Genomic DNA, 25,003 nt, shown 5'->3' with positions numbered 1-25,003 from the left:
ATCTCAGATAAGGAGACCGCAGCAAGATCAGCTCCTTCCCACAGTACTCCAAAGCCATCCACCGTCCGCACGAGGAAATCTCGCGATTTCCTGTTCAGACAGTTAATCACCTTAACACCCTTTCGCAAGAAGGCGCTGCCAAACTGACTCCCTGATCCAGATACGATGGCTGACCGAAGACCGATTTCAAAGAGCAACCAATGACTGTCGCTGATTCTCCACTTGGAGGTATTCATTAATCGCCACTGTGGCCGGTCTGTCGTATGGCTTTTTGCGCCTTGACCGTGCGCCTTGGAGTTAACTTTTCCTTTTCTGTACTCAGTTGCTTCTCCTTGGTTGTACGTTCAACGGCTGCCGCAAACGAGGTTGATGGTTCAATCAGCTGAGAAGTCATCATCTTCTTAGGTGAAGGCTGTGGACCCTCGGAGGAGCGAATACGCTGCACAGATTTATGCTGTGGGTCATTATTCGTTCCACCAGAAGACGATGTGTCCTTGGCTGACTTTACCATCTTCCTGTTCAGACCGACAATTCCATCCGCTTCACCCTTGCTTTTTGGAGCAGAATCGGGCTTGGAGGCAGAGTCCTTCGTCAGTCGATCACTCTTATGGGTGTCTGTTGGTTTGGGGGTGCACTCAATAGCCTTTTCCATTACCTTTTGGCTCGGGTTAGGCTCCGGAACAGATTTCAGCTCAGCACATTTGCCAGAGGCAGTGGGCTTAGCCGGCTCTACTACTTTATTCGGGAGGAAGATCCTTTCCACGTGGAGCTCGCGATGAAATGCACGTGTGTAAGTTCCTTCGAACTTCCTTATGAATTTCAGCTTACCCCTGATGGGGTGGAACCTCCCTCTCCGAATGCATGTTCGCATCTCGCCCTACGAACTTGCGAAGATAAAATACGACAAGTCTATAGTGCTCCGCATCAGATGCTTGTCGGGCAAGGCAACTGACAATACGGAAGTCAGCCATTGTGTAGCAAATCATCAGATTGATTAAGGCCGATAGTTGTTCCGGAACCTAGATCCAATCGATTTGGTAGTTAACAGACTAGTTAAAACTTGTTGTATAGGACAGTGGCCTGTCCTGATCAATAAGCTAGTCTGTCCATATTGATCACTGTACATCTGCCTAGCCATTTATCGAGATTCTCTCCAGCAAAGTAACGCAAATAAAAGGTTCATTCTCTTTTACTCTTTTAGACTGTTCAATCATTTCTTTATCTATGTTTTTTTACTTTTTTCTGTAATCCTTGCCAGCAATTTATTGCTCATCCCACCAAGAGAAACATTAGAGCCACCTTCGGACGATTTATAATATAACTCCCCAAGGCGATAGCGATCATAAAAATAAACCTCGAACCCACAACTTACCAAAGTATTTTTTAATTGTTATTTAAATAGTAAGCAAATACAACAATGTTTTAAATTAAAAAACGTTTCATTAAATATATTTTATTATTGAAATGTTGAAGACAGGACCACTTAAAATATAACAACTTAAAATAAAGACAAATTAGAAATAACAAACGGACAATGGAAGAGAGGACATGAAATACACAATTTACAACTGATGACACTTATTTTCCGGCCTTACGCCCCCGTTTCGACTTCTTCGTTATTGGCTCTAGAGGAGGTGCACATAAAACATCCGGATCTTCTGCTTGTTCCGATTCGCGTAGTGATCGCTTTTTCGCCGATTTCGCATTAATTTTTGCCAAATTCTTCATCAATTGAGTACACGAATCGCGATCACTTTCATGTTCCAGGGTTTCGGCGTCATCGGGTGTTATAATTGTTACATCGCCATTATCATCATCAATCTCCATAGGTTTGGATTTAACTTTTTCCGTGGTCTTGGTTTTCTTTGAGGTTGTTGCAGCTTTCTTTTGTGCCACGATCTTGGTTTCGGTTTTCTTTTGCGACTTTGCCTTTTCTTTTTCTTCTGTTTTCTTACTTTGCTTTTTGGTTTCCGATTTCTTTTGCGATTTTTTTGTTTTATCCGCTACACTTACACTGGAAGGTGTTGAACTTCTGCTACGTGTTGAAGGTCTTTCAGACTCCTCGTCGGTCTCTCCTTCTTTTTGATTATTTTTGTTTGCTTGATTTTCCTTTTCAGCTTCAATTTGGGAAACAATAGCATCTTCTTCTAATTCCTTGCATATTGTTTCGTTGTTATCTTCAATTTCATATTCGGATACTTCGGTGGTATCTTCATCACCACTTTCGGATGCCTCAATTTGGCTGCTATGCGATAGTGTACGGTCAATTGCAGCCTTTAGATCTGAGGTTTTTATGCGAAAATCTCTTACTGTGCCGAAATGTAAATAATTGGCCAAACGATCATTGGTTTTCTTAGCCAACAGTATGACATGTTTATTGAAGTTCTCAATGCAGAGAATAATTTTAGGTATAAACTTCGTTTCCCTCAATACCTTGGCTTTATCTGCTTGGGGATTGGATTTCTTTTTGGCCTTATCTTCCAAAATATTGCTTTCTATGTAAGTGATAAGGGCATAAATATTTGTTGGCAACGGTTTACCCACCACATGAAGCAATGAATCAAATCTGAAATAAATGTAGATTAGAGTAATTCTAGTTTTTGCGAAGCTAACAACTTACTTTGTTCCCTGTATGGACACCTTCATACCACCCGAGCAACATGACAGAAAATGTTTAGTTAGATTCTTCAGACATATATAATGTTGCATTATAAGTTTCATCAAACCATCCATTGAACTGCCCAGGGGAATGCAGACATTTGTCAGATTACGCAAAGTATTGGAAATATGTACCAATTGCATGGATATTGATCTCTCAAGAGACTTGAGAGATGCCAAACAAAAATCTCTATCATCTTCGGGTACAATACGGCATTTATAGGCTAAATTATTAGCCTTGACGATGAAGTAATCCACATCTTCAATTTGTTTTCGCAGTGAATCGTACAAATGTTGCAAACAGGACTCGGCGGTTACATCGGTAATCGATTTTAATACCAAATTTGATTGTGTGCCAGGATCCTATAAGCATAAGATGTAAAAACGACGTTAATATTTACCGGAGCGAACTCTTCAACACTTCAATCTTTCGAAAATAAAACATTGATGATATGAATATTCGAACTACGAAGGTATACACTCACTAAAACATCACTATGACACCAGATCTACTTAAAATCTATAGCAAAGATAATAAAAAGGAAGAGATCACTACTTCTAAAAAAAGAACAAAGCAGTCTGAAAACTCGTTACATAGCTAGGGAATGCTCAAGGATATTGCTGTAGTCAAATGTCCGAATAGATCCACCTTCACATAAAGTGGCATTTTCTTTTCCGCAGCTCTCACAAAGATGAAGACAGGTGAGTTCGGCTAAATATGTGTTCGAACTCTTATAAATGCCCTCATCGATAGAGAAATAATTCGAATTTCAAATAAAATTCTCAAATTACAAATGAAATAATTCGAAATTCAATTGGAATTCTCAAATTACAAATGAAATGTTTCGAATTACATCTGTAATTTTTCGAATTACATGTGAAAATGGTGTAGTAAAATAGGACAAAAATGCATATTTCCAACAATTAGCGGGTTTGAACCTTCAGATGGACAAAACTACTCGACAAATCAATACCATAATTCAAATTCCTTCAAATTAAAATGTTTACTATCAATTCTCAGCAATAACTTTGTATTCCGAAGTACTTGGTTTTGACCATTTTTGGCCACGGTCGTGACACTGTGCGATGTGTTACTACATCGGAAAACTTCGTGATATCTACTTGGAGAAATCATATCGAATATGGTTTATGGAAGCTGGACATACAAAGCAATCTGGCCTGTGGTCTCTCAACGTAGATCCATTTCCCTTTTCTAAGTTAGGGCTGAGAATCATTGTCAAACTTAGATCTCTAATGCCAAGATGGGTGACGGTCGCATCGACTACTGTAGATTATAAGACCAAAATTCTCCATCCAGGCCAACCAAATTAGCACAACAACGCGACCAATTTCGCGCCGAAAATCCAGCTGATAAGCGAATTGAGCTGCTGAATGCCGAGATAGACGAACTTTTTCTTGAGAACAGGCGCTCCAAATGGTTGGAACATCCAGTGTGTCCCGATTCCAAAAAGTATGCCACACAGCTCTGTCGTCAATTTATTGAACATCTTCGCAGAATATGGTGAAGCGTATTTTTAATTTAATTTATTTTTTTATTGATTTCATTTCATTTATTTCAGTTTCATTTATTTATTTAACAGCCCATTTATTTATTAAACAACCTAATGCCCAATTGGACAACAATGTTGACAAGATTAATAATGCAAGTAATTTATAAAAAAACAATGTTTTAAAATTAAATAAAAATTAACCCCCTGTTTTTGTAACTAATTTTTGTTCGTTCGTCTATATTCGTAATAATTTAGGCATCCATAGCTCAGGCTCCAGATGACATACATATCTAATTTTTCGTATACACGTTCCCTATATAGTTAAGAATTCCCCATTTATAAATCAGCCGTCTACATTTGCGCTAATGCGAGTAAATCGATCTACAAAATTGGACAATTCGTGTGAAAAGAATAAAAATTTTTACAAAAACATTTTTACTAAAACCTAACACACTGTCTTTTAAAATTGAAATTTTAATATGACTGTGACAGCAAAACACAGAAAAGTTTTTGAGATAATTTGGTAGCATGTTCCACAAACTAGCTACACGAATCGAAAATGACCGCTCATAGACATGGTGGGCGAAATTATGCAAAAGTATTTGAGTATACCTACTACTGTTTAAAAAGGTAATCCTGTCCAATAAATAAACCGGTAAACCATACTTAACAACACTAAATAAAAAATTAACGCATCTGAAGTTAAAAAAAATCTTAAATGAAAACCCTTAGAAACAATCGGGTGAAAAAATCATAAACATAACGTGCTCTGCTTCCATAAATAAATCTAAGTATGCTATGAAAGCAGGAGCAGATTTTACGTAGATTTGCAGAATTGGTACCAGTGTAAACCTCTAAACCGTACAAAATATAAAGCATAATTAAGGTATGTGCAAGTTTTAACTTAATGCAGAAAAATAACCATCCAGACTGTACAAATGACGCAACATTAGATTTACTTGAGAACATACTGTAGATATATGACCACAAAATTGCAACTTACTGTCTATGTCAAATCCTAAGCAATAAACAACATTAGAAAAAGGAACACTACAGTTTTGTATTATTATAGAATGCACCTGCCCAGCATCTCTGAACTGACCAAATAATACACATTATTTTATCCAATATCCTAAACATCCAGTGAAGTTGAGACAGCTATCTCCAAATCTGAACCATCCAACGCCCATGTTGAAGAAGTGTCGTGAAACGGGCGTGGGTTACCTGACCAGAGTTCTAGATCTATCAATTACACAGATAAAGTAGAAGCCGGAGAAAAAAATAGAAATTGCTAAATCAGAAAACGTATTTTTTGATCTATGTCACTCTTTGAGTAAATATGCGATACGTACTCATGTATTAAAGAGTAAAATGTAGAATCGGAATAACTTCTTTTATAAAATGAATTTTTATCCTCGAAATGGTAATACCCAAAAACAGTGGTATAGGGGGGTATCACATGGTCGTCATCGTTCAACTATACTTTTTCTTATTTTTTGTGTTATAAATACATAATTACACAATTAATCAAGCATGCAAAATACATGGAGAAGAAGTAAAATATCTACTTACCATTGGCTCCTCTTCGTCCTTAACATGTGACCAGATTTTTCCCAAATGTTCGGGTATGACTTGAAAAAATGCACCAGAATGGGTTTTCTGTCTTTGTTTAAACAACAACTTATGAACAATACTCAATTCCTTTTGTTTTATTTCAAAAGTTTTGCAGAATTTCAATAACCAATTATACGACTCAATAGTCAAACGACTACCAAACGATATATTATCATACAAAACTTCGAGACTTAAAAACAAATTGTGAGGAATTTTACGACCATTGGTATCGCTCAACATCGATTCATTTGCATCAGTTTCTTCGGCGAGTTCTTCTTTCATAAATTCATCCATTACATCTTGTAGAGTGGTAATTACATCTTTACTTTTATCCAAAGTATGAAAATCAAAACCTTTTATATAAATCGATTCAAATTTTGATTTATAAACCTCATTGGCCGTCTGCAAACATTGGCGAAAGCATTCCATCGCCAATGAAGCTGTTTGCATGTCAAAATTGCGCCAGAGGTCGGGTAAACGTTTTATGCAACGTTCATAGACAACTTTTGTTATATCGGTAAGATATTTTAGAGTACGTTTACTGTGTGCCAATTGCTTGTAGGCTGGTTCTAAACGTATCTGTTCTACTTTTGCTGCAGCCACCTCCAAAACATAGCGTACCAATGAAACATGAGAACGTAAAGGTGCCGCACTGTGTTTGGAAGCAAATGGTACAATGTCCCTAATGGAGAAAAGGGATATGAACATGAATTGAATCGAAAATGTGTTTTGAACTTACTCATGCAACAAGCGTAACAACTTCTCAGTAATATTCAAATCCCATATATTTTCTGGTTGTGATTGTATCTTTTTAACTGGTACTCCATTGATGGTAACATTTGAGATTTCATTGTCATTTGCAGTTTTATTCTTCTTTGGACCTTTTTTGTGGGACAGGGACTGCAAGAATGAAGTTATTATTATGTAGTTTTGATTCTTTTTTGTTTTTACTAGTTTCTTTACCTTTAGGCCTTCAGTTAAATGTTCATGTTGCTTAAATAAGGGCAACAGATTTTTAACATTTTCATTATTTTGCTTTGATGTCAATAGAGAATATGCCATTAGACCTTCTATGAAGTTCAGTTGCTGCAATATTAATTCATTCTTCAGATGGGTAAGAGAACCAGTCTACAAAATGAGAAAAATTAGAAACATATGTAATTAAACTAAAAACTTAAGACCATCTTCGAAGAAAGGATAGGCTTCATCAAGTGAATTTACTTACCAAATCTTCAAACTTAATTTGCTTCCCAATAACTTTTTCCAGCGATAGTTTGATGAGACGTTTTATTTCTCGTGTATCATATTCGGTTTCAAATTTTTCAAATATCACCAAACACTGGCTAACAAACATTAACAGCTTTCCCAAATTATCATGGACTTCTATTTCGTTCTCTTGTAAATCTTTGGATGAGACTATTTTCTCGAATTTAATTAAGAATTGATTATCTTCATCCTCTTCTATGGGAGCCACGAAAAATGAACGAAAATGCCAATCAATAAATTGCAAAACATGTGGACACAATTTTGAATTTAGTTCAACGGCACGTTGTAAATCTGGAGAAAAATAAACAAATATTTATATTTGTAATACCAAATCCAAATCTTAACTTACTCTCATACAAACACAATTTGATGTCCAAAGACTGAGTAAAACAATTCCGTAATACACCAATAATTTCCAATGTTAACATATCAAAATGTCGTTGTGGACTATTGCGATTACCCAGTTGAGACATTAGCGAAAACCCGGATATACTATGCTGGGTACACATACCAGAAGCATTCATTTGTGAACGTTGTGAATTACTATTGTTAAGCTGTTTTAAAATCATGCAAAACCCACACACGGCCATACGACGGGTCTTCATTTCGCTATGTGTTGAAGATAGGATGGGTTATTTTTAAGTTTCGAATGCAGATTTTTTTTTTTTGCATTTTACCTACCTTGAACTCATAGCTTTACGTAGAACTTCTATAAAAGCATCTCTAACTAGGGCAGATATTTTTAAAATTGGCAAAATAAAAGACGTCATTCGCAATGCTTGATCTCCCGGCAACTGTCAAAGTATATTCAAAATAAACAATTACAAAAAATCTTTAAAAAACAATGTTATTGATGTTATAAAAATATAAAGTCCCTCAAATAGCACGGCAATACTTCAATAACATTCTTCCGCGAAACTTAACTGCAAAGCCGTACGAAGGTCGTGTTCCAAACTCGGAATGGAAACACTATAGACAACAGACTTGACAGGACATGATGCTCCCAAAATCCCTAAACCTCATTGCGTATGTTCATGAATTCGAGAGGTTTTAGATCAACATAGATCCGGATGACATATGCCTTAATTCTTATTGATACCCAAACACATATCAGGCATGTAGATTTTGACAAAAATACGCCACATTTATTTAAATTAACTGTAAACCCACTACCTGTTCTGCAAAATCACTATGGACCGTGTATAAACACGACGTTCCTGATAATTGCTATTCACAAAGTTATATTATACGTTATGGGCTTACTTTTACTTACCCACAAAAAGTAGTCCAATACATAATTTATGGTTTTTGTACACTCTGAAACAGTAAATGTATCAGCAACGCTTAACACTGTTAAACATTCTGTAAATAGAAGATAATTTTAAAATCCCAATGGCTAAACATTTCATTCAAAATGTTCTGATTTTGTTAACATACCTGAATATTGATTCTGTTCCTGTTCAACTACCATCCATTCAGCCAATCTCTTGATTATACCTTGGCCAAAAACAAAACGTTTCCTTATAAATTTGGTTAGAAAATTTATCGCCAATTGATTTAGTTGTGGACTATTTTTAGCTTTTAATAAAACGAAAGCTAGGTTTACTAGACCCGGTGTAATGGTATCTTTGCCATCTTTATTTTGATCGATGAGCACAGTAAAAATTTGTTCTAAATCGGCATGCTTACGCTGTAAACTATCACGACACCACACTGAATATTCGGACAAGACATTTTCATCGTGATTATTTCGAATGACACTACGTAAAAAGGGTAACAACACAGAAGACGACAGGCGTGAGTCGGGTTCTCGATTTGCCGAAGACATAGATAATATGGCACTTAAAACAAAGGGTGTTAAAATCACATCAGGCATAGCCAAAAAGTTCTAAGGAAAAATATTAAATCAATTGAAACATTTATTTTTGGAATCGTACTACTTAAGCTTACCCTTAAGACAATAGACATTTGCACCTCCGTGATTTTATATTGGGTACAATAATTTAAATGATGCAAAATAGTCTCTTCTGCTTCGCGCAATTCTCGATCCGAGAATGCATCTGAAATTATTATATTATTCACAATGGTAAGATTGGAAAAGAACTTTGTTTTACTTTGAACATACCAATACTATCAAAATCGGTGGAATTACTACTCATATCGTCAAACAATTTCTTGTAATAAAAACGATGAAAATATTTTTCTAGAGCTAATATTGGTATAATAATTTGTGAAGCTGTTGTACACATGGAAAATAACTGAAACGCCAAGGCCGGCAAGGCATCGGGAGACAATGACTGAAGACAACCAGAAAATTTGTTTAAAACTATAAGTGTTTCTCCAGCCGTTAAATGTAGCTCTCTATAATGAAATGCAAGAAATAAAACCAACATTCACAATATAGTTGATTATCTTCTTACTTGAACATATCGGCAATGGGCGTCATAACTTCAGTGGGCCATTTCATTGAACATAAATTCTTCACAGTGGTATCACGATATTCACTGCCACTCATTGTTATACCATTAACACTTAGATGGGCCATTGTGGCCAATACATTCAATGTCTCCGGCAAAAGGTCTTTCCAACCAATACATTTTGGATCGCCCATACGCAGACCGTCTATGCAGTGCTCCAAAATTTCCACCAAATGATCACTTGAAAAAGTATTCAGATCCTGACATAGACGAGTTATTAAATCATACATCTGTTTGTAGGTTAGCTCCACACGTAGCAGGCCATCGAGAAAACATTTCACACAGGCAAATCTTTTTTCTCTCGAGTCATGATTGTTGGGATTAAAACCTTGCAATAGATAATTCCATAGAGTTGTACAATCATTTCTGCCAAGTTTGTTAGATAACACTGTGGTAAGCTGAAAAGATAGTTAAAAAATAGTCATTTAATTCGGTTGATGGGCAGTTAATCCAAAGATATCTCTTCTGAGGGCCTGAATTTTGGAAAGCTTGTTAACAAGTCTGGCAACTATCTATAACTCCCATTTATAAAGCGCTATTTTGGCTTCCACTTCCAGTGGCTTCCACACATATACAGTTTGGCAAATAATTGGGCATAAGTTGAGTTAAGGGCCCCGTCCCGGATCTTGATTATATACAGTTTGACAACAAATGTATTGCAAAGGCCATAATTGTAAAAAAATGTCATATTAATTGTTCGCTTATGGCAACAAATTATGTAAAAACTATACGGGTTTTTGTTCACAACTCTTGCTGTTGATCCTCAAAACAATATTCCGTCGAAATATACAAAGTTTATTTGCAATTTATAACCAATACGGACTAAAAGAAGAATTACCTACTACTTTGAGGTCACAATAAATGTATTGCATAGGGAAAAGTAGTACGTATGGTACCATATTGACAATAAACAATGACGAATCGGCCGCAGACAAGTATGCAAAGAATGAATATTTGACTCAATATGTATTGTCGGATAATGGACCAATGCAAAACAGTCCGATTTTGGCTTTTAAAACATCGAAATACCTCTGGACACTATAGGGAAAATAGACCCTCAGTGTATTATTTTGAAAGACCTACAACAGAGCACTATTTCTCTCTCAGTATTATTGGAATGACTTTATTTTTACTAAATGGATAGATATTATACTCTGATATCATAATAAATCCCAAAAAGTGTGCCAAATTTAATAAAACTCATCAAATATGGAAATTGTACACCTTCTCGAAAAGCTGAAGACATCCCCACTGACATCATTATTTATTTATTTTTATTTATTTATTTAAAATCAATACATGTATTGGAGATTACAATAAAAATGCTAATACTATGGTAGTAACAATAAAAATTCAAAAGTTAATAATAATATTTAAAGGTAAATGTAAAGATACAATGATAAACGGCTCCCCAGCCATATGAATATTGCATGTTACTAAATGTATAAAGATAAAAATCTTAGTTATATTTTATTTTATGGTCCCATAGAACAGATGTCTTTTTGAAATAACAAATAAAAAATATTAAGAATTTTGTTGAGAAATAAAAATTGTATCAGCAGGGGTGAGCAAGCCTGTGTGCTAGCACACAGACAAATTGTGAAAACGTACTCTTAGTTTTCTGTGAACCATAAACAATTAAAAGTTTATGCAATTTTTTATTTATATTTTTTAATAATCATTAGGAAATATATCATTAGGAAATATTTAATAGTCATTATTCTGAAAGTCGGTAAAACGGATCCTAAAAACCGTAATTCTCCTAAAAACCGTAGATTTGGTAATTTTTGCAATACATTTATTGTCACCTCCAACTAGTAGTTAATTCTTATTTTTCACCGTATTTTTAATATTGGTTGCACAAAAAACCGTATATTTTTTAAATAATTTGTTGCTATTAGCGAACAATTAATATGAAATTTTTTACAATGTTACCTTTGCAATACATTTGTTGTCTAACTGTATATACCACAGATAGTCCTTGTGACCCTGAGTATAACGCAATTTTGTCTTGCACAAGTCCCTACCTGCCAAAGGCCGGCTATTTAGAGAACAAATTGAAAATATAGGAGAAAATTCTGTTCCCGTTCCCGAGATTTGCACCTTTCCATAGGAGAAAGTCTATAATCCCAGGGCGGCTATTTATAAAAAAAATTGAAAAAAAAAACAGTGACCTATTTCTCGGGAAGTGTGGACTTCCCCCATATAATTGTATTCCTGGGTTGGGGGAGACGTGACTTACCAGTAGTAATAAAATTTTCATACGATACGAGTTTAATAAATGTGTTTAACTTAAGTCCAACTTGGGGTTTTGGTGGAACTTTCGAGGCCCATAGCTCGGTAAGTATACATTTCCAAAAATTATACATCGTTGGAATCAGAATAGAATGGGCTATGTGTGGGTAAAATGCCGACTTTTTCCGCCAGGTGCCTCTAAAGGAAATTTGTTCCCAAAAAGTATACAGCGTTGGAATCTGCATAAAAAGCACTATCTGTGGTAATTACTTCACATCTTTCCGAATACTGTCGGTAAAGGAATGTTATGCCGGCCCAAAACTCGCCTTGTTTTTTTTTTTTGCAATAATTAGTTGGTCGACTTGTTTAAGACCATATGAATGTATAAATATTAACCCACGTAGTTCAACAATAATAGCCAAAACCAATAATTAACATGTAGTTCAAGGTGCCAAAGAAATGTTTTCAAAATGTAATGAAGATTCCTTCCAAAAATACCCCAGTGCATGATCGATCCTTACTTGCTTTGCTGATGTTTGTTCGATCAACAACTGAAGTTGTGAAATATTGTGTTTTTCTCCTAAACGAATAATTTGCGTTTCCAAAGGCAGTTTATTGCTTCCCGAGGACATTGTAGTTGTCGATACTTCACTATACACACAAAATATTAATATTCTATTCAAATTATTTCACAAGAAAACAAACCAAACAAAATCCGGCGGCTTTATTCAAAACAAAAATACAATTCTGCGAACCGGTCAAAATTAAAAACGTTCCCAGTAATCAGCTGTTCAAATGAACTAATCTTTAAGGCCAGAACAGAATCAATCGTCGCTTGCTTTGCTTGCTTCCCTAAATATCAAATTATAAAGGAATGCCAGAGCCTCTTTTCAAATCCGCCTGCGTTCTCCTTTAGGAGGCTCTGGCATTCCTTTATAATTTGACATTTGGGAAGCAAGCAAAGCCAGCGACGATTGATTCTGCTCTGGCCTTAATAGCCAAGGCATATTTATATAAGCTGTGTTCCAGAACTAAAAAGTTTTTACAATTTTTACGACTTTTACACATTTTACTCGAAAAAGTGTTCCCGTACACAAAAAAGTCGTAAAATGTTCACTTCTCTTTAAACAAAAATGGCGCTGAATGACGCTCTCTTTAAAAACTTTTTACACGACAAATTTGGGCGAGTAAAAAAATAGTAACATGGTTGCCGGCGTCTGATTGGCTGATACGCCGACTTTGACATTTGTTCCAGTTTTTTTGACGTATTTTCCATTTTTCCGTTCCCGAACTATTTCAAAAAACTTGTGTGTGAAAACAATTTTTTTGCAGTTTTCTCTTTTACGAGTTTTACTATTAAAAAGTACGGGAACGAAGCTATAAGGTAGAAGTGACAATGAACTGTATTCTTACTTTTTTTTTTTGTAAATTTAAGCTCTGTTCCTTTACGTGCAAGAATCTTCAAGTTTTACCACTTTTTACTCGAAAAGCGTTCCTTTACGTCAGACACCATACAATCCATATGGTAGCAGTTTACAAGTTTTACAACTTTTGCCGGTTTTACTATTTTCAAAAGTAAAGGAACAGGCCATTAGTTTTCATCATGGTATAAGTAAAGAGGTAGATTTAAATGAAAAAAATCTATAGAACCCTTGTTTTTCCTGAATTCATAAAACTTCAAAATTAGTAAACAAAAAGGCAACAAGTGGGTTTGTTTACAAAATACCAATTTTGAACATTTTATAAAAAACGCCAAAAATGAATGAAGAGCTAAGGTTTCTCCACATAATCGAGTTGTGGATATGATAAAATGTTTGTTTCAATAATAAGCTGAAGGATTTCTTCCATACAAATGTTCTAAAAACAATTTTGAAAATCATTGAATTCGATTGTTTTTAAAACTGTTGGCATATTATTCAAACATCCCACACACATACAAAGATTGTGTATATTGTTTTGACGTTTTAGGAACAGTAGAAATAAAAAAAATTAAATTGACAGGAAGCTTTAGCTAACCTTTATTATTAAACCATGATTTTTTTCATTCGAGTATTCCTAAAACTTCAAAACAATGTACACAAACTGTGTATGTGTGTGTGGTGTTTGAATAATTTGTCAAACAATCGAATTCAATGATTTTTAAAATTATTTTTGGAACATTTGTATGGAAATAATTCGTAAGGTTTTCATTGAAACAAACATTTTATCATGTCCACAACTTGATTATGCGGAGAAACATTGGTCCTTCATTCATTTTTCGCGATTTTTATAAAATGCTCAAAATTAGTGTTGTAAACAAACCCACTTGTTGCTTAATTTTGAAGTTTTAGGAATTCAGGAAAAACAAGGGTTCTATAGATTTTTTTCATTTAAATATACCTCTTTACTTATACCATGGGGAAAACATAAAAAGAAACACACACGCACAAAGCTTTTTCGCAATGACAATTTCTACACACACACACAACATAAAATTTTTTGTCAGCCACCTACATGAAGGATGTTTTTTCTAAAATGAATTAATCTTTCTTTAAGAATGCAATAAAACTATGTAAATGTAATATTTTTGTTATGGAGTAGTTAAATTATTGTTACGAATGTAACTGATAGGTTTAAGTTAGTTTAGTTTAATTTCCGTTAATTTAAAAATTTGAATTGTAACGTAAAGTTTTTATTACGCAGTTACTCTATTTAAGCAACAACAACTACCATGTAGAACTCTCTTCATTATTCTACATGTTACTTTACCTTTCATTAATGTGCTTTTGTTTGTAATTATCGTTTAGTTGTCATTTCTTATTTCTTGCATTTGTTTGTTGTTGTAATTACGTCATTACTGTGCTTGTCGTCCGCTTGTATTCCCCCATGTATGTATGTGAGTATGGTTGTTCTCTTAGCGCGAATGTGCGTCTGTGTGTTCGTTGTACAGATTCGAGGTGTTGCCATATGTTCTAGATATTTCTCGGACAGGGAGAATTTGGGGTATAAATACAGGGGAACTGGCAATGACGAGTGGAGTTGTGTTTTAAGCGTTGAACTGAACAGATCGGTAAAAGAGTAGCTGCGTGCTAACTAGAGATTTGCTGTGTGCTTAATAATTAAAGTCGGTTCTGAATAAGTGTAATAAAGTAAATAAAGCATTGTAGAAACGTAATCTAAAACGAACCCTGTTTTATTTGGTACAAATCGTATCGGGGAATAAAACAACGTCTACACGGACATTATACCCTAGACAGACGGCAGCGTTAATTTGCATTAACTGCCGTAATTCAAATTAATTCGTGCATTATCCACATTCTTAATGCACAAAATCGAGCTGCATTTAAAACGCATTTAGGTATTTCAATATGGCAATGCCGTAGAAGAGAGCCCATATTCATATGGAGGAGAGAGCATATTCATGCTATGAGACACAAGGAAAACAAAAAATACATTGAAAACAACAACAAAACAGCAATCAGCTGTTTCGTAAATGCAGAAACTGTCGTCTGTCAGGCCAAAATTAAATACAGTTATTAATGCAAATTAACGCTGCCGTCTGTCTAGGGTATTAGTTAAATCTAATTCCGTAACATTATATTAGTCTTTTGTTTGTTTGTATTTGGTGTATGTATGCGTTTTCATCAAACGACCGATTAAGAGCCGCCGGTGAACGATTTTTAGCCGAATGATTGAACTGGACAGTGAACTATGAACTAGATTACTGACCTAGTTCAGTTTAAAGAGCTGAGCTATTGAACTAGATCTTTCAAATGAACTAGATTGTACAACTCTAGATAGAATAGCTTTGTTCCTTTACCTGCCTGAGGTTACCATTTCTTACCATTTTTAACCTGCAAAACGTTCCTTTACTTTAACAAGCATACGATTTATATGAGACCAGTTCACCACTTTTACCATTTTTTGCCACTGTTACCATTTTTTAAAGTAAAGGAACAGACCAAATGTGTTCGCTTTATAGACAAACACATACGATAAAAAGAGACATCAAGAGACCATTTGCCGAAAATGTTGACATTTTACATTACAAAAAAGTTGCTTTGTTGTAGCAATTCGCCTATGTTTCTACCTAAGTAATTGTACCATGGTTTCTACCCATGGTACAATTAGAAAGGTAGATGCCTCAGCCCAGCTGATCGAATCTAAAACGTCAAAAAACTATGAATTCGCCATGAAAAATCAAAACAAAAATCCATATGATTCGGCAAGTAAGAGATAGCATGTCTACACTTTATAGACAAACACAAGCGATAAAAAGAGACAACAAGAGACCATTTGGCGAAAATTTTGACAGTTTACATTACAAAAAAAGTTTCTTTGTTGTAGCAATTCGCCGATGCATCTACCTTTCTTATTGTACCATGTACCATGGTACAATTAGAAAGGTAGATGCCTCAGCCCAGCTGATCGAATCTAAAACGTCAAAAAACTAGGAATTCGCCATGAAAAATCAAAACAAAAAACCATATGATTCGGTAAGTAAGAGATAGCATTTCTTCACTTTATAGGCAAACACAAGCGATTAAAAGAGACAACAAGAGAGCATTTGGCGAAAATTTTTACAGTTTACATTACAAAAAAAGTTGCTTTGTTGTAGCAATTCGCCGATGCATCTACCTTTCTTATTGTACCATGGTTAAAATTCATAAACAAAGGCGAAAAAATTGTTTTCGGCGACACGGAATATGTTTGAGGCGAATTTCTTTATTGTGAATTAAGGTAGATGCATACATAAAATTTTCCGAGAAAAAGTTGTTGACGCAGTTATTTTTGTTTGGCGTAACAGAAAATACCAACTGATCGGTCTTTAACTGCCAAAATAAGTTATTGTAAACTAAATTCTAATACAAAACACAACAAATGTTGACATTTTACGTGTACAACATAAAGTTGATTTGTTTTTTTTTTTTTTTTCGATATACATCTACCTGCTTCTCTACAGTTTGGCATTTCTCTACCTCACAGCGAATTCAAATGACATATATGAATTTTGACAGCTCAAATCAAAATCATTTGTTTTTGAGAGAGGACCTTTATAATTGGGCCATGGTTCCAATAAAACACGACACAAAGCGAATTAACATTTTCTATGGAAAGTCATGTAAAGTTCGGAGATAGGTTTCAGCGTGAAAAACACTTTTTTTTTATGTCCACAATTAGGTGGAGAAATTACCTGAACAAATAGGAACCCTAAACGCTAAATTACAGCTATTTTGGTCTAATTCGGCCAGAAAATGTAGCTAAAACAAAATAATTGAAATCTGGCGGTATCGCTATATGAGGGATATAACAAAACGTTTACCCATGATGAAATTATAAGGTGGCGTAAAACGGCCAGCTGATTGGTTTCAATCTGTCAAATATTTTGTTATTGTGAATAAATTGTATGAAAACATAAACAAACATTTTGACATATTGAAGAATTTTCGCCAAAATAGAGTTGTTGTTGTGCTACTTACGTGACCTGTTAAATAGATCTTGCGTTTACCTATGTTCTTCATTTTTGTTGGAGAAGTTTCTACATCACTGGGAACACTAAATACCAAATTATAGCTCATTCGGGCTGAAGATGTAGCTAAAATGGTCAACATACCTGAAATCGGGAGGTACCGATGTAGCCCATCTTCGAACTTGATCTAAGCTCAGACCAAATACACATGTGTACCAAAATTCAGCCATCTATCTCAAATCATTCGGAAGATGGCGTGATTACAACAAAAGGACGGACGGTAAGACGAAAATGGCTAAATCAGCTTATATGATCGCAAATAAATATTTCAATGTGTTTCAAACGGAAAAACAAACTTTATATACCGTCTATACTATGGTAGAGGGTATAAAATAATTTGACACTCAAATTTAAAACAACGCAACATCGAAAATCGAACGACGCATGTTGAAAATAGGTATTAGCTAAGCAACGACGCAACTTCGAAAACAACGCAAAGTGAAACGACGCAGATGGCTGAAATTTTGTACACATATGTATTTGGTCTGAGCTTAGGTCAAGTTCGAAGATGGGCTACATCGGAAACGCTCGATTTCAGGTACAGTTTGTCAAGTTATTGTTTTCGACCCAAGAAAACAAACATTTTTCTGTATTAATTTATAAAAAATGACTGATAATTGGGATAAAAATGTCGGGTTTTTTGCAAAAAATAGTTGTTAGGCTTGGAAAAGACAAGATAGGATGTATAAATAAAAAATTGACCCACGTAGTACAACAAAAAATAACGAAAACCCATAACTACATACAATTCAAACTGTCAAATAAATGTTTTCGAAAATTAATAGAGGTTCCAAAATAAGCCATATTTTTAGTAAATTCTTGAAAATCATGACATTTTCCAAATGTTATTCATAAAAAGGGTTAACTACTAACAAGTATCAACAATAATAGGCATAGAATATCCCTACTAGGAGGGTAACCATGCGGACCAAGGGAGTACCAGGTCATATTACATGTAAACAGGGTCCTATAGGTCTTCTACCGGGAATATCTGAAAAATAAGGCGTTTTAAGAGTTTTTTAGTTCGCCAGGATGGACTGCCATCAATTACAATAAATATTACCTACAGAACAATTAGATCAGGGGGGTTGCCAGATCTACTAAAATGTGGCAGGTTATATAAACAGTAAACGAGGCCATCTGGATCCATAACCAGGGCTTAAAATTTGTTTATTTAACTCAAATTGAATTAAGGGATAAGGGAATTCTCCAACATAAACCAAAATACGACATAAAAGTACAAAAATCGCTTGGAAATGCATATATAAGATATTGTCAGTCTATGCTGATTTTTAATAGACCTCCGATTTCAACTGTTATAGCGAGTTCAGAGGAATTCTCTAAGTTTTTTGCTTCCATGCTAACACTGAAGCATTATTTACCCATCAACATAATTTTGCCCTTAAAAACTTACTACAGTAGCACGAAATGTGTCCAATAGGTCTAAGTACGCATTTCTGAAAATTGTCGAAACCTTTACCCCATTCATTTCTAAGCAATATTGGTCTCCTACTGCGATATTGCCGATTGCTTAATGAAATGTCATTATCTCTTAATTAATTTCAAGTAAAAAAACAAACTTCGGTGCCCAGTTTCGGGGCCCAGGTTGCCTCGTTCACTGTTTATATAACCTGGTAACTTTTTTATCGATCTAGCAACCCTTCTGATCTAATTATGCTGTAGTATTTGATGGCAGTCCGTCCTCGTAAACTAAAAAACGCATAAAACGTCTTAGTTTTCAGATATTTCCGGTTTAAGACCTATAGGACCTTGTTTACAAGTAATATGACCTGTTCCATATGGTAATCCTCCTAGTAGGGATATTCTACGCCTAATATTGTTGATACTTGTTAGTATTTAAGCCTTTTTAAGAATAACATTCATAAAATGTCATGATTTTCAAGAATTTGCCAAAAATGTGGGTTATTTTGGAACCTCCATTAAATTTCGAATGAGCTATAATTAGGTATTTAGTGTTCCCAGTGATGTAGAAACTTCTTCAACAAAAAATGCAGAACATAGGTAAACGTTTTGTTATATGCATTTAGGGTTCCTATTTGTTCAGGTAATTTCTCTACCTAAAAAGTGTTTTCACCCTGGATAGTCCGGTCAAAATAGACATGCGTATAAGGGGGAAATAGCAAAAATTCGCACAAAGCTGAATTTTGGTGGAGAGCAAGGGTTGGCCATTAGAAGCAACGTCCTAAAAGTCCCCATCGATCCCATGTGTGCAAAACAAGTTATTCGGTGTCAAAGGTCATTTTTGGAGGCATTATTCAGTTTTTTTTTTTTTTGAATTTTTCTCAAAAACGGCAAGACTTAGCAAAAGCCGGCTAAAGTAAAAGTTGTAGATTCCATAATTGTCTACAAGAGTGGTCTTTATGATTCTTAAAAAAGACTTACCATTTTCGAGATATCGCGATCTAAAGTAAGGATAGGTAATTGAAAGCAATAATCGATTTTTCGACTTTTCGATTTTGGTCTAAAACTAAAAATGTGATTTTTCGGTCTTGCGATTATTTCAATTGTCTTAAAACTCGACTTTCGACTTTTTCATAACCGCAGAAAATCGATTATAATCGACTATTTGTCGATTTTCGATTTTTCTTTTGAAACTGTAAAACCGCCACAAGTGTAAAACCGCCAAGTCCACAATCTATGTGCAAACTCGAAAATCGATCACAAGATAGTCGATTATGCGATTTTCTCTCCAGACAAAAGTCGACTACGATTTTTAGATTTTTGACTGCAAAAAGTCGATTAATCGATTAACCGAAAGTCGACTTACCTATCCCTAATCTAAAGGTCAAATAAAAAATTAGCCGCGTAAGTACATTGTGAGGCGAACCGGTTAAAGTAAAGACACTATGTGTTAGATACTTCCGTAAGCTTTCAAACGATATCCACTTTGCAGTAATCGGTTCAGTAGAACCGGGTCTAACCCGGTTTTTAAATTTGGCCTTTCTGGTCAAATAACCGGCGAACCGGATCCGCAACCGTTGAAAATTATACATTTCCGTAATCAGCGCAACAATCCCTATCTTCAGACAAAACTTGATAAAAATCGGAGAGTTTTCGTTGGGATCGTTCCCGTTGGGCTTTCGATTATACATGTGGGTTAAATGGGCTATTTTTGCATAAAATGATTCTAACACTGAATAACTCTACTAAACACGCTCCGATTATGTTGGAATTTTTTTAGAAGATAGCTATAATTTCGCTCTTCAAGAAAATATATATTTTTTGGGGGACAGACCCGATTACTTCGCTTATTTTAGCCGGTTCGTCTGAATATGTGCATATTTCCCTTATAAGTGCATAAAAATCATATGTTTTTTAAAACAGCTATATCTCAAGAATGGTTCCTTCTAGGAAAAAAATTATTAAGGTCAAACTTGTAGATAATTTTTCTGTCTGCAATATTTACTTTAGTCACTTTTTGATTAGATCAACCGTTTTCCAAAAATAAATCCGAAAACCTAAAAACCCTTAAAATTTGACCTTTGACCCCGAATAATTTTTTTTGCACACATAAGATCGATGGGGACTTTTAGGACATTGCTTCTAATGGCAAACCCTAGCTCTCCACCAAAATTCAGCTCAGTGGGAATTTTTGCTATTTCAATGTCTATTTTGACCGGACTATGGAACCTATTTCCGAACTTTACATGGCTTTCCATAAAAAATCTTAATACGCTTTGCGTCGTTTCACTTTGAGGCGTGTTTTTTGGAACGTATCTACGACGCAAAGCGAGGTCTTGGTGTATTTTGTTTTTGTTTTGAATAACGCACACGCAACACGCACAAATTTAGGTTTTGCCGTGAAATCCTAAATATGTGGCAACTTTGTAATCAAAGCAACCAGCTGTTTTCGCATTCTCCCTGCAAACAAGTCATTTCCGATCTAAAAACCCTTGTGGTTTTGTTTTGATTTCGTTCTTTATCACTTCTTCGTTTTGATCTTATTTTCTTAATTCGCGGCGTCAGTTATTCTAATAGGAACTTTGTAGTCTCATCATTTCGTGTGGACGTTTAGAATAGATTGGTTTTTTATTTAATAATTACGCGAAAAATTAACAATTAAATCGGTCTAAAAGCATCAAAATGGTGGGTAGATGTTAATAAACGAAAATACGGAAAAACAAATATTCCTTCGCTACCCAAAAAAACACTGGACAAAATGAGCTCCACCAATAATAACACAGGCCAGCAACAACAACATCAGTCTCATATTTCATCCTCAACATCGAATATCAGCACTTATCATTTGTTGGAAGTAGTCGAAAAATCTACAATGGTATCAGCGCCATCAAGCTCGGCAACAACAATTTCACTGGGTAGTTTCATTTCCGTTGTCTGTGGTAGTTTTAATTCTTGGTTTCGACACTATCGGATCTATAAAAGCATATTGTTAATACTTTTGTTGTTGGTGCTGTTGCCTTTATTTGCTCACAGAAATTTATTGAATGTAAGAGATTGTGTGAATCTTCAGAATTGACAATGTGACAATTATTGTTTTTGTATTGTTTTATATTTTTTAGCCCGACAGTGATGTCCCCCAACTGGATTTACGTAGACAAAGACCATTACTTGACGCCTACGAAGATTTCAGCTCAATGCGAGCCAGTGATTTGAAAATGAGAATAGAGGAATTGCTAAGAATTAAAGTACTTCAATCAGATGATTTATCAATATTGATATTTAACATTAGTTTTCATTTACAGAGCACCGTTTCCATTGAACTACGAGAATTGGAAGCTAGACGACAAAAACTTCAATCCGATATCGGGCAATACAATCAGAAAATTGAGGAGCTCAAACAAGATTTGATGCGAGAACAGACGGAATTGGAGAGACTGAAAATATCCGTTGAACAGGCACAAGTTGCCCAAAAAGAAGCTGTGCAGAGAAACACTCCAGACTTAGCACTACCACGTACACTGTATCCAAATGCCTTACCTCGCAACATGCCTGCCACATCGAGGCAAACGATGGCCACATGTGAAATGCACAATTGTTTTGATCACTCACGCTGTAGTCTGACGTCCGGGTTTCCCGTTTATCTCTATGACCCAGACACCTACAGCGTTCTAAAACCTGGCTATGAAATTGATGGTTTCTTAAGAACAACCATCAAACAAACATTAGGATACAATGCCCACATTGTAAGAGATCCCAAACAAGCCTGTATCTATTTGGTATTGATTGGCGAAGCTTTGTATGAACATGAATCGTTAAAGAACAATCGTTACGCAGCCCAAGAGGAGGAGGAAAAGGAGAAAAGTAATTCATTGTATAGTGGAGTGGATAAGTACAATGCCATTGATATGAACAAGATTTACAAATTACCGTATTGGGGTGGTGATGGTCGCAATCATGTTCTCTTGAATCTGGCCAGGAGAAATCTCAATTCAAAATCCACCAATGCATTGCTCAATCAGAACACTATGCGTGCCATAGTGGTGCAGTCATCGTTCGAGGCTATACAATTTAGACAAAATTATGATTTGATAGTTCCACCCATCCTGGGACCTCCAGGTAATTATATATTTTTAAATTTTAACATTTTATTAAAGTATTCATTTTAATTTTAAAAATATTCAGGTGGTGATGTGTGGCAGGAATGCGCTGCAATGGTACCTGCACGTCGTGCCTATCTTCTTTCTTTTCAAGGAGAAATGCGACCATTAAATCAACCCTTACAATCACCTCATCCCCTAGATGATTTTATATTGGATCATCTCACCGAAATGGCAAAAGGTCCGACACTGGATAAATTTCTTTTGCAATTTAAATGTGTACCAGCAACAGAACAACAGGATGAAAATGCTGTAGTCGATTGGGCATTATGTGGCACCGATTCGTCGCGTAAACAGATTTTAAAAGAATCTACTTTTGCCTTAATTCTGCCACCCTTAGAAAGAAGGGTTAGTTCTACTTTAATGTTGGCACGTCTTTACGAGGCTTTACGTTCTGGTGCCATACCCGTAATTCTAGGAGCCGATGAGGTCCGTTTGCCGTACAGTGAAACGATAGATTGGCGCAGAGTAGCATTGCTATTGCCTAAAGCTCGCATTACTGAACTGCATTTTCTGCTGAGAGCAATACAGGATGGTGATCTGTTGTTAATGCGTCGTCAGGGCCGCTTAGTTTGGGAGCGATATTTGAGTTCAGTACAAGCGACAGTGGACACTGTAATAGCTAGTTTGCGAGATCGTTTGGGTATACCACCCAGGCCAGTACCGCCTGTTATTGCCCAAAGTGTGTTCAACAATACATTTATTCCATTAAAATCGGATCCGCCAGTGGGTATGGATACGGAACCTGAGGAATCTTTGGGTCCTATGGAACCTCCATATCCAAGTCCTGCATTCAAGCGTAATTACACCATATTGAGGATGCAATCAAGGGAGGCTTGGAATGATTGGGTAAGGCAGGCCATGTAATTAGTGTTATTATTGTTGGTAAAAATATTTTTTGTTTATGTTGCAGATCGATCCATTCTATATGTATCCTCAATTGCCTTTCGACCCTGTACTGCCATCCGAAGCCAAATTTATGGGTTCGCACATGGGTTTCCGTCCAATTGGCAAGGGCAGTGGTGGTGCTGGCAAAGAGTTCAGCGAGGCATTAGGTGGTAATTATCCTAGAGAACAGTTCACCATTGTGATATTAACATATGAAAGGGAACAAGTACTGATGGATTCGTTGGGAAGACTCTACGGCTTACCTTATTTACACAAAGTAGTGGTGGTGTGGAATTCACCTAAACCTCCATTGGATGATTTGCGTTGGCCTGATATTGGTGTACCTGTCGCTGTAGTTAGAGCACCTCGAAATTCTCTCAATAATCGTTTTCTACCATACGATGTTATTGAAACCGAAGCTGTTCTTTCGGTCGATGATGATGCCCATTTAAGGCATGATGAAATACTCTTTGGTTTCCGAGTGTGGCGTGAACATCGTGATCGTGTTGTTGGTTTTCCTGGCCGTTTTCATGCATGGGATTTAAATGATAATCATCATTGGAATTACAATTCGAATTACAGCTGTGAATTAAGTATGGTCTTGACCGGAGCTGCGTTCATACATAAATACTATATGTACTTGTATACGTATCAATTGCCACAAGCGATACGCGACAAAGTCGACGAGTATATGAACTGTGAAGATATTGCCATGAATTTTCTTGTATCGCACATAACACGAAAACCGCCGGTAAAAGTAACATCGCGTTGGACATTCCGTTGTCCAGGATGTCCAGTATCTTTGAGTGAAGACGATACTCATTTCCAGGAACGGCATAAATGTATAAATTTCTTTTCTCAAGTAAGTTAAATATTTATTATTTTGACCATGTACATTAGGGATATAACCAAAAAAATACCACGCCAGTACCATGTGCGGAATATTGTCCTGATAACGAAAACGCGTGTTTTAGTTTCCGCACCGACTGCGATTACCAAACAAATTGAATTTGCTTTGTTTGAATAAATATTTATAGAAAACAAACAATATTCTCAAAGGCAAAGTCATTAAAAATAGTCTGTAACTTTCGCGAGTTCGTTGCAAATGACCAAATATTCTCTTGGCCGATAGGTGCAATAAATACAAACATAAAATTCGCGAGTTTAGAAAGAAAAAAAAAAAATTTAAATATTGTCAAAGGTGCATTAAATGCCATAAAATGTCGCGGTTTCATAACAAAATGGTCCAGATTGGTTTGATATTGA

At 35.6% G+C, this 25,003-nt stretch overlaps 2 protein-coding genes across 6 annotated transcripts in view; one reads left to right on the top strand and one right to left on the bottom strand.

The window, feature by feature from the left end:
• botv (exostosin like glycosyltransferase 3) overlaps window positions 1–25,003 on the top strand; it is a 203,210-nt gene that overhangs the window by 175,653 nt on the left and 2,554 nt on the right. The window contains exons 1-5 of one of the 5 annotated variants that reach the window (XM_073989127.1): window positions 21,110–21,738; window positions 21,812–21,937; window positions 21,995–22,808; window positions 22,875–23,698; window positions 23,763–24,599. In XM_073989127.1, the coding sequence (XP_073845228.1) occupies window positions 21,451–21,738; window positions 21,812–21,937; window positions 21,995–22,808; window positions 22,875–23,698; window positions 23,763–24,599 (2,889 nt within the window). In that variant the 5' untranslated portion in view covers window positions 21,110–21,450. Of the gene's footprint in view, window positions 1–21,109; window positions 21,739–21,811; window positions 21,938–21,994; window positions 22,809–22,874; window positions 23,699–23,762; window positions 24,600–25,003 lie in introns of those variants that run through there. The other 4 variants (XM_073989130.1, XM_073989128.1, XM_073989131.1 and 1 more) reach the window with 4 other exon arrangements.
• FANCI (Fanconi anemia complementation group I) lies at window positions 1,421–12,591 on the bottom strand. Its single transcript, XM_073989213.1, has 15 exons — window positions 12,467–12,591; window positions 12,283–12,412; window positions 9,470–9,924; window positions 9,175–9,410; window positions 9,000–9,109; window positions 8,487–8,937; window positions 8,323–8,411; window positions 7,731–7,843; window positions 7,399–7,658; window positions 7,009–7,340; window positions 6,747–6,911; window positions 6,523–6,683; window positions 5,742–6,465; window positions 2,621–3,021; window positions 1,421–2,566 (listed from the first exon to the last, which is right to left on the bottom strand). The coding sequence occupies exons 2-15, from the start codon at window positions 12,391–12,393 to the stop codon at window positions 1,579–1,581; spliced, it is 4,596 nt and encodes a 1,531-aa protein (XP_073845314.1). The 5' UTR covers window positions 12,394–12,412; window positions 12,467–12,591; the 3' UTR covers window positions 1,421–1,578.

Source organism: Musca autumnalis, unplaced genomic scaffold (genome assembly GCF_047663935.1).
Source record: "Musca autumnalis isolate F117 unplaced genomic scaffold, ASM4766393v1 scaffold_5, whole genome shotgun sequence".
NCBI lineage: Eukaryota > Metazoa > Arthropoda > Insecta > Diptera > Muscidae > Musca > Musca autumnalis.
This window is presented reverse-complemented; position numbering and strand designations above follow the sequence as displayed.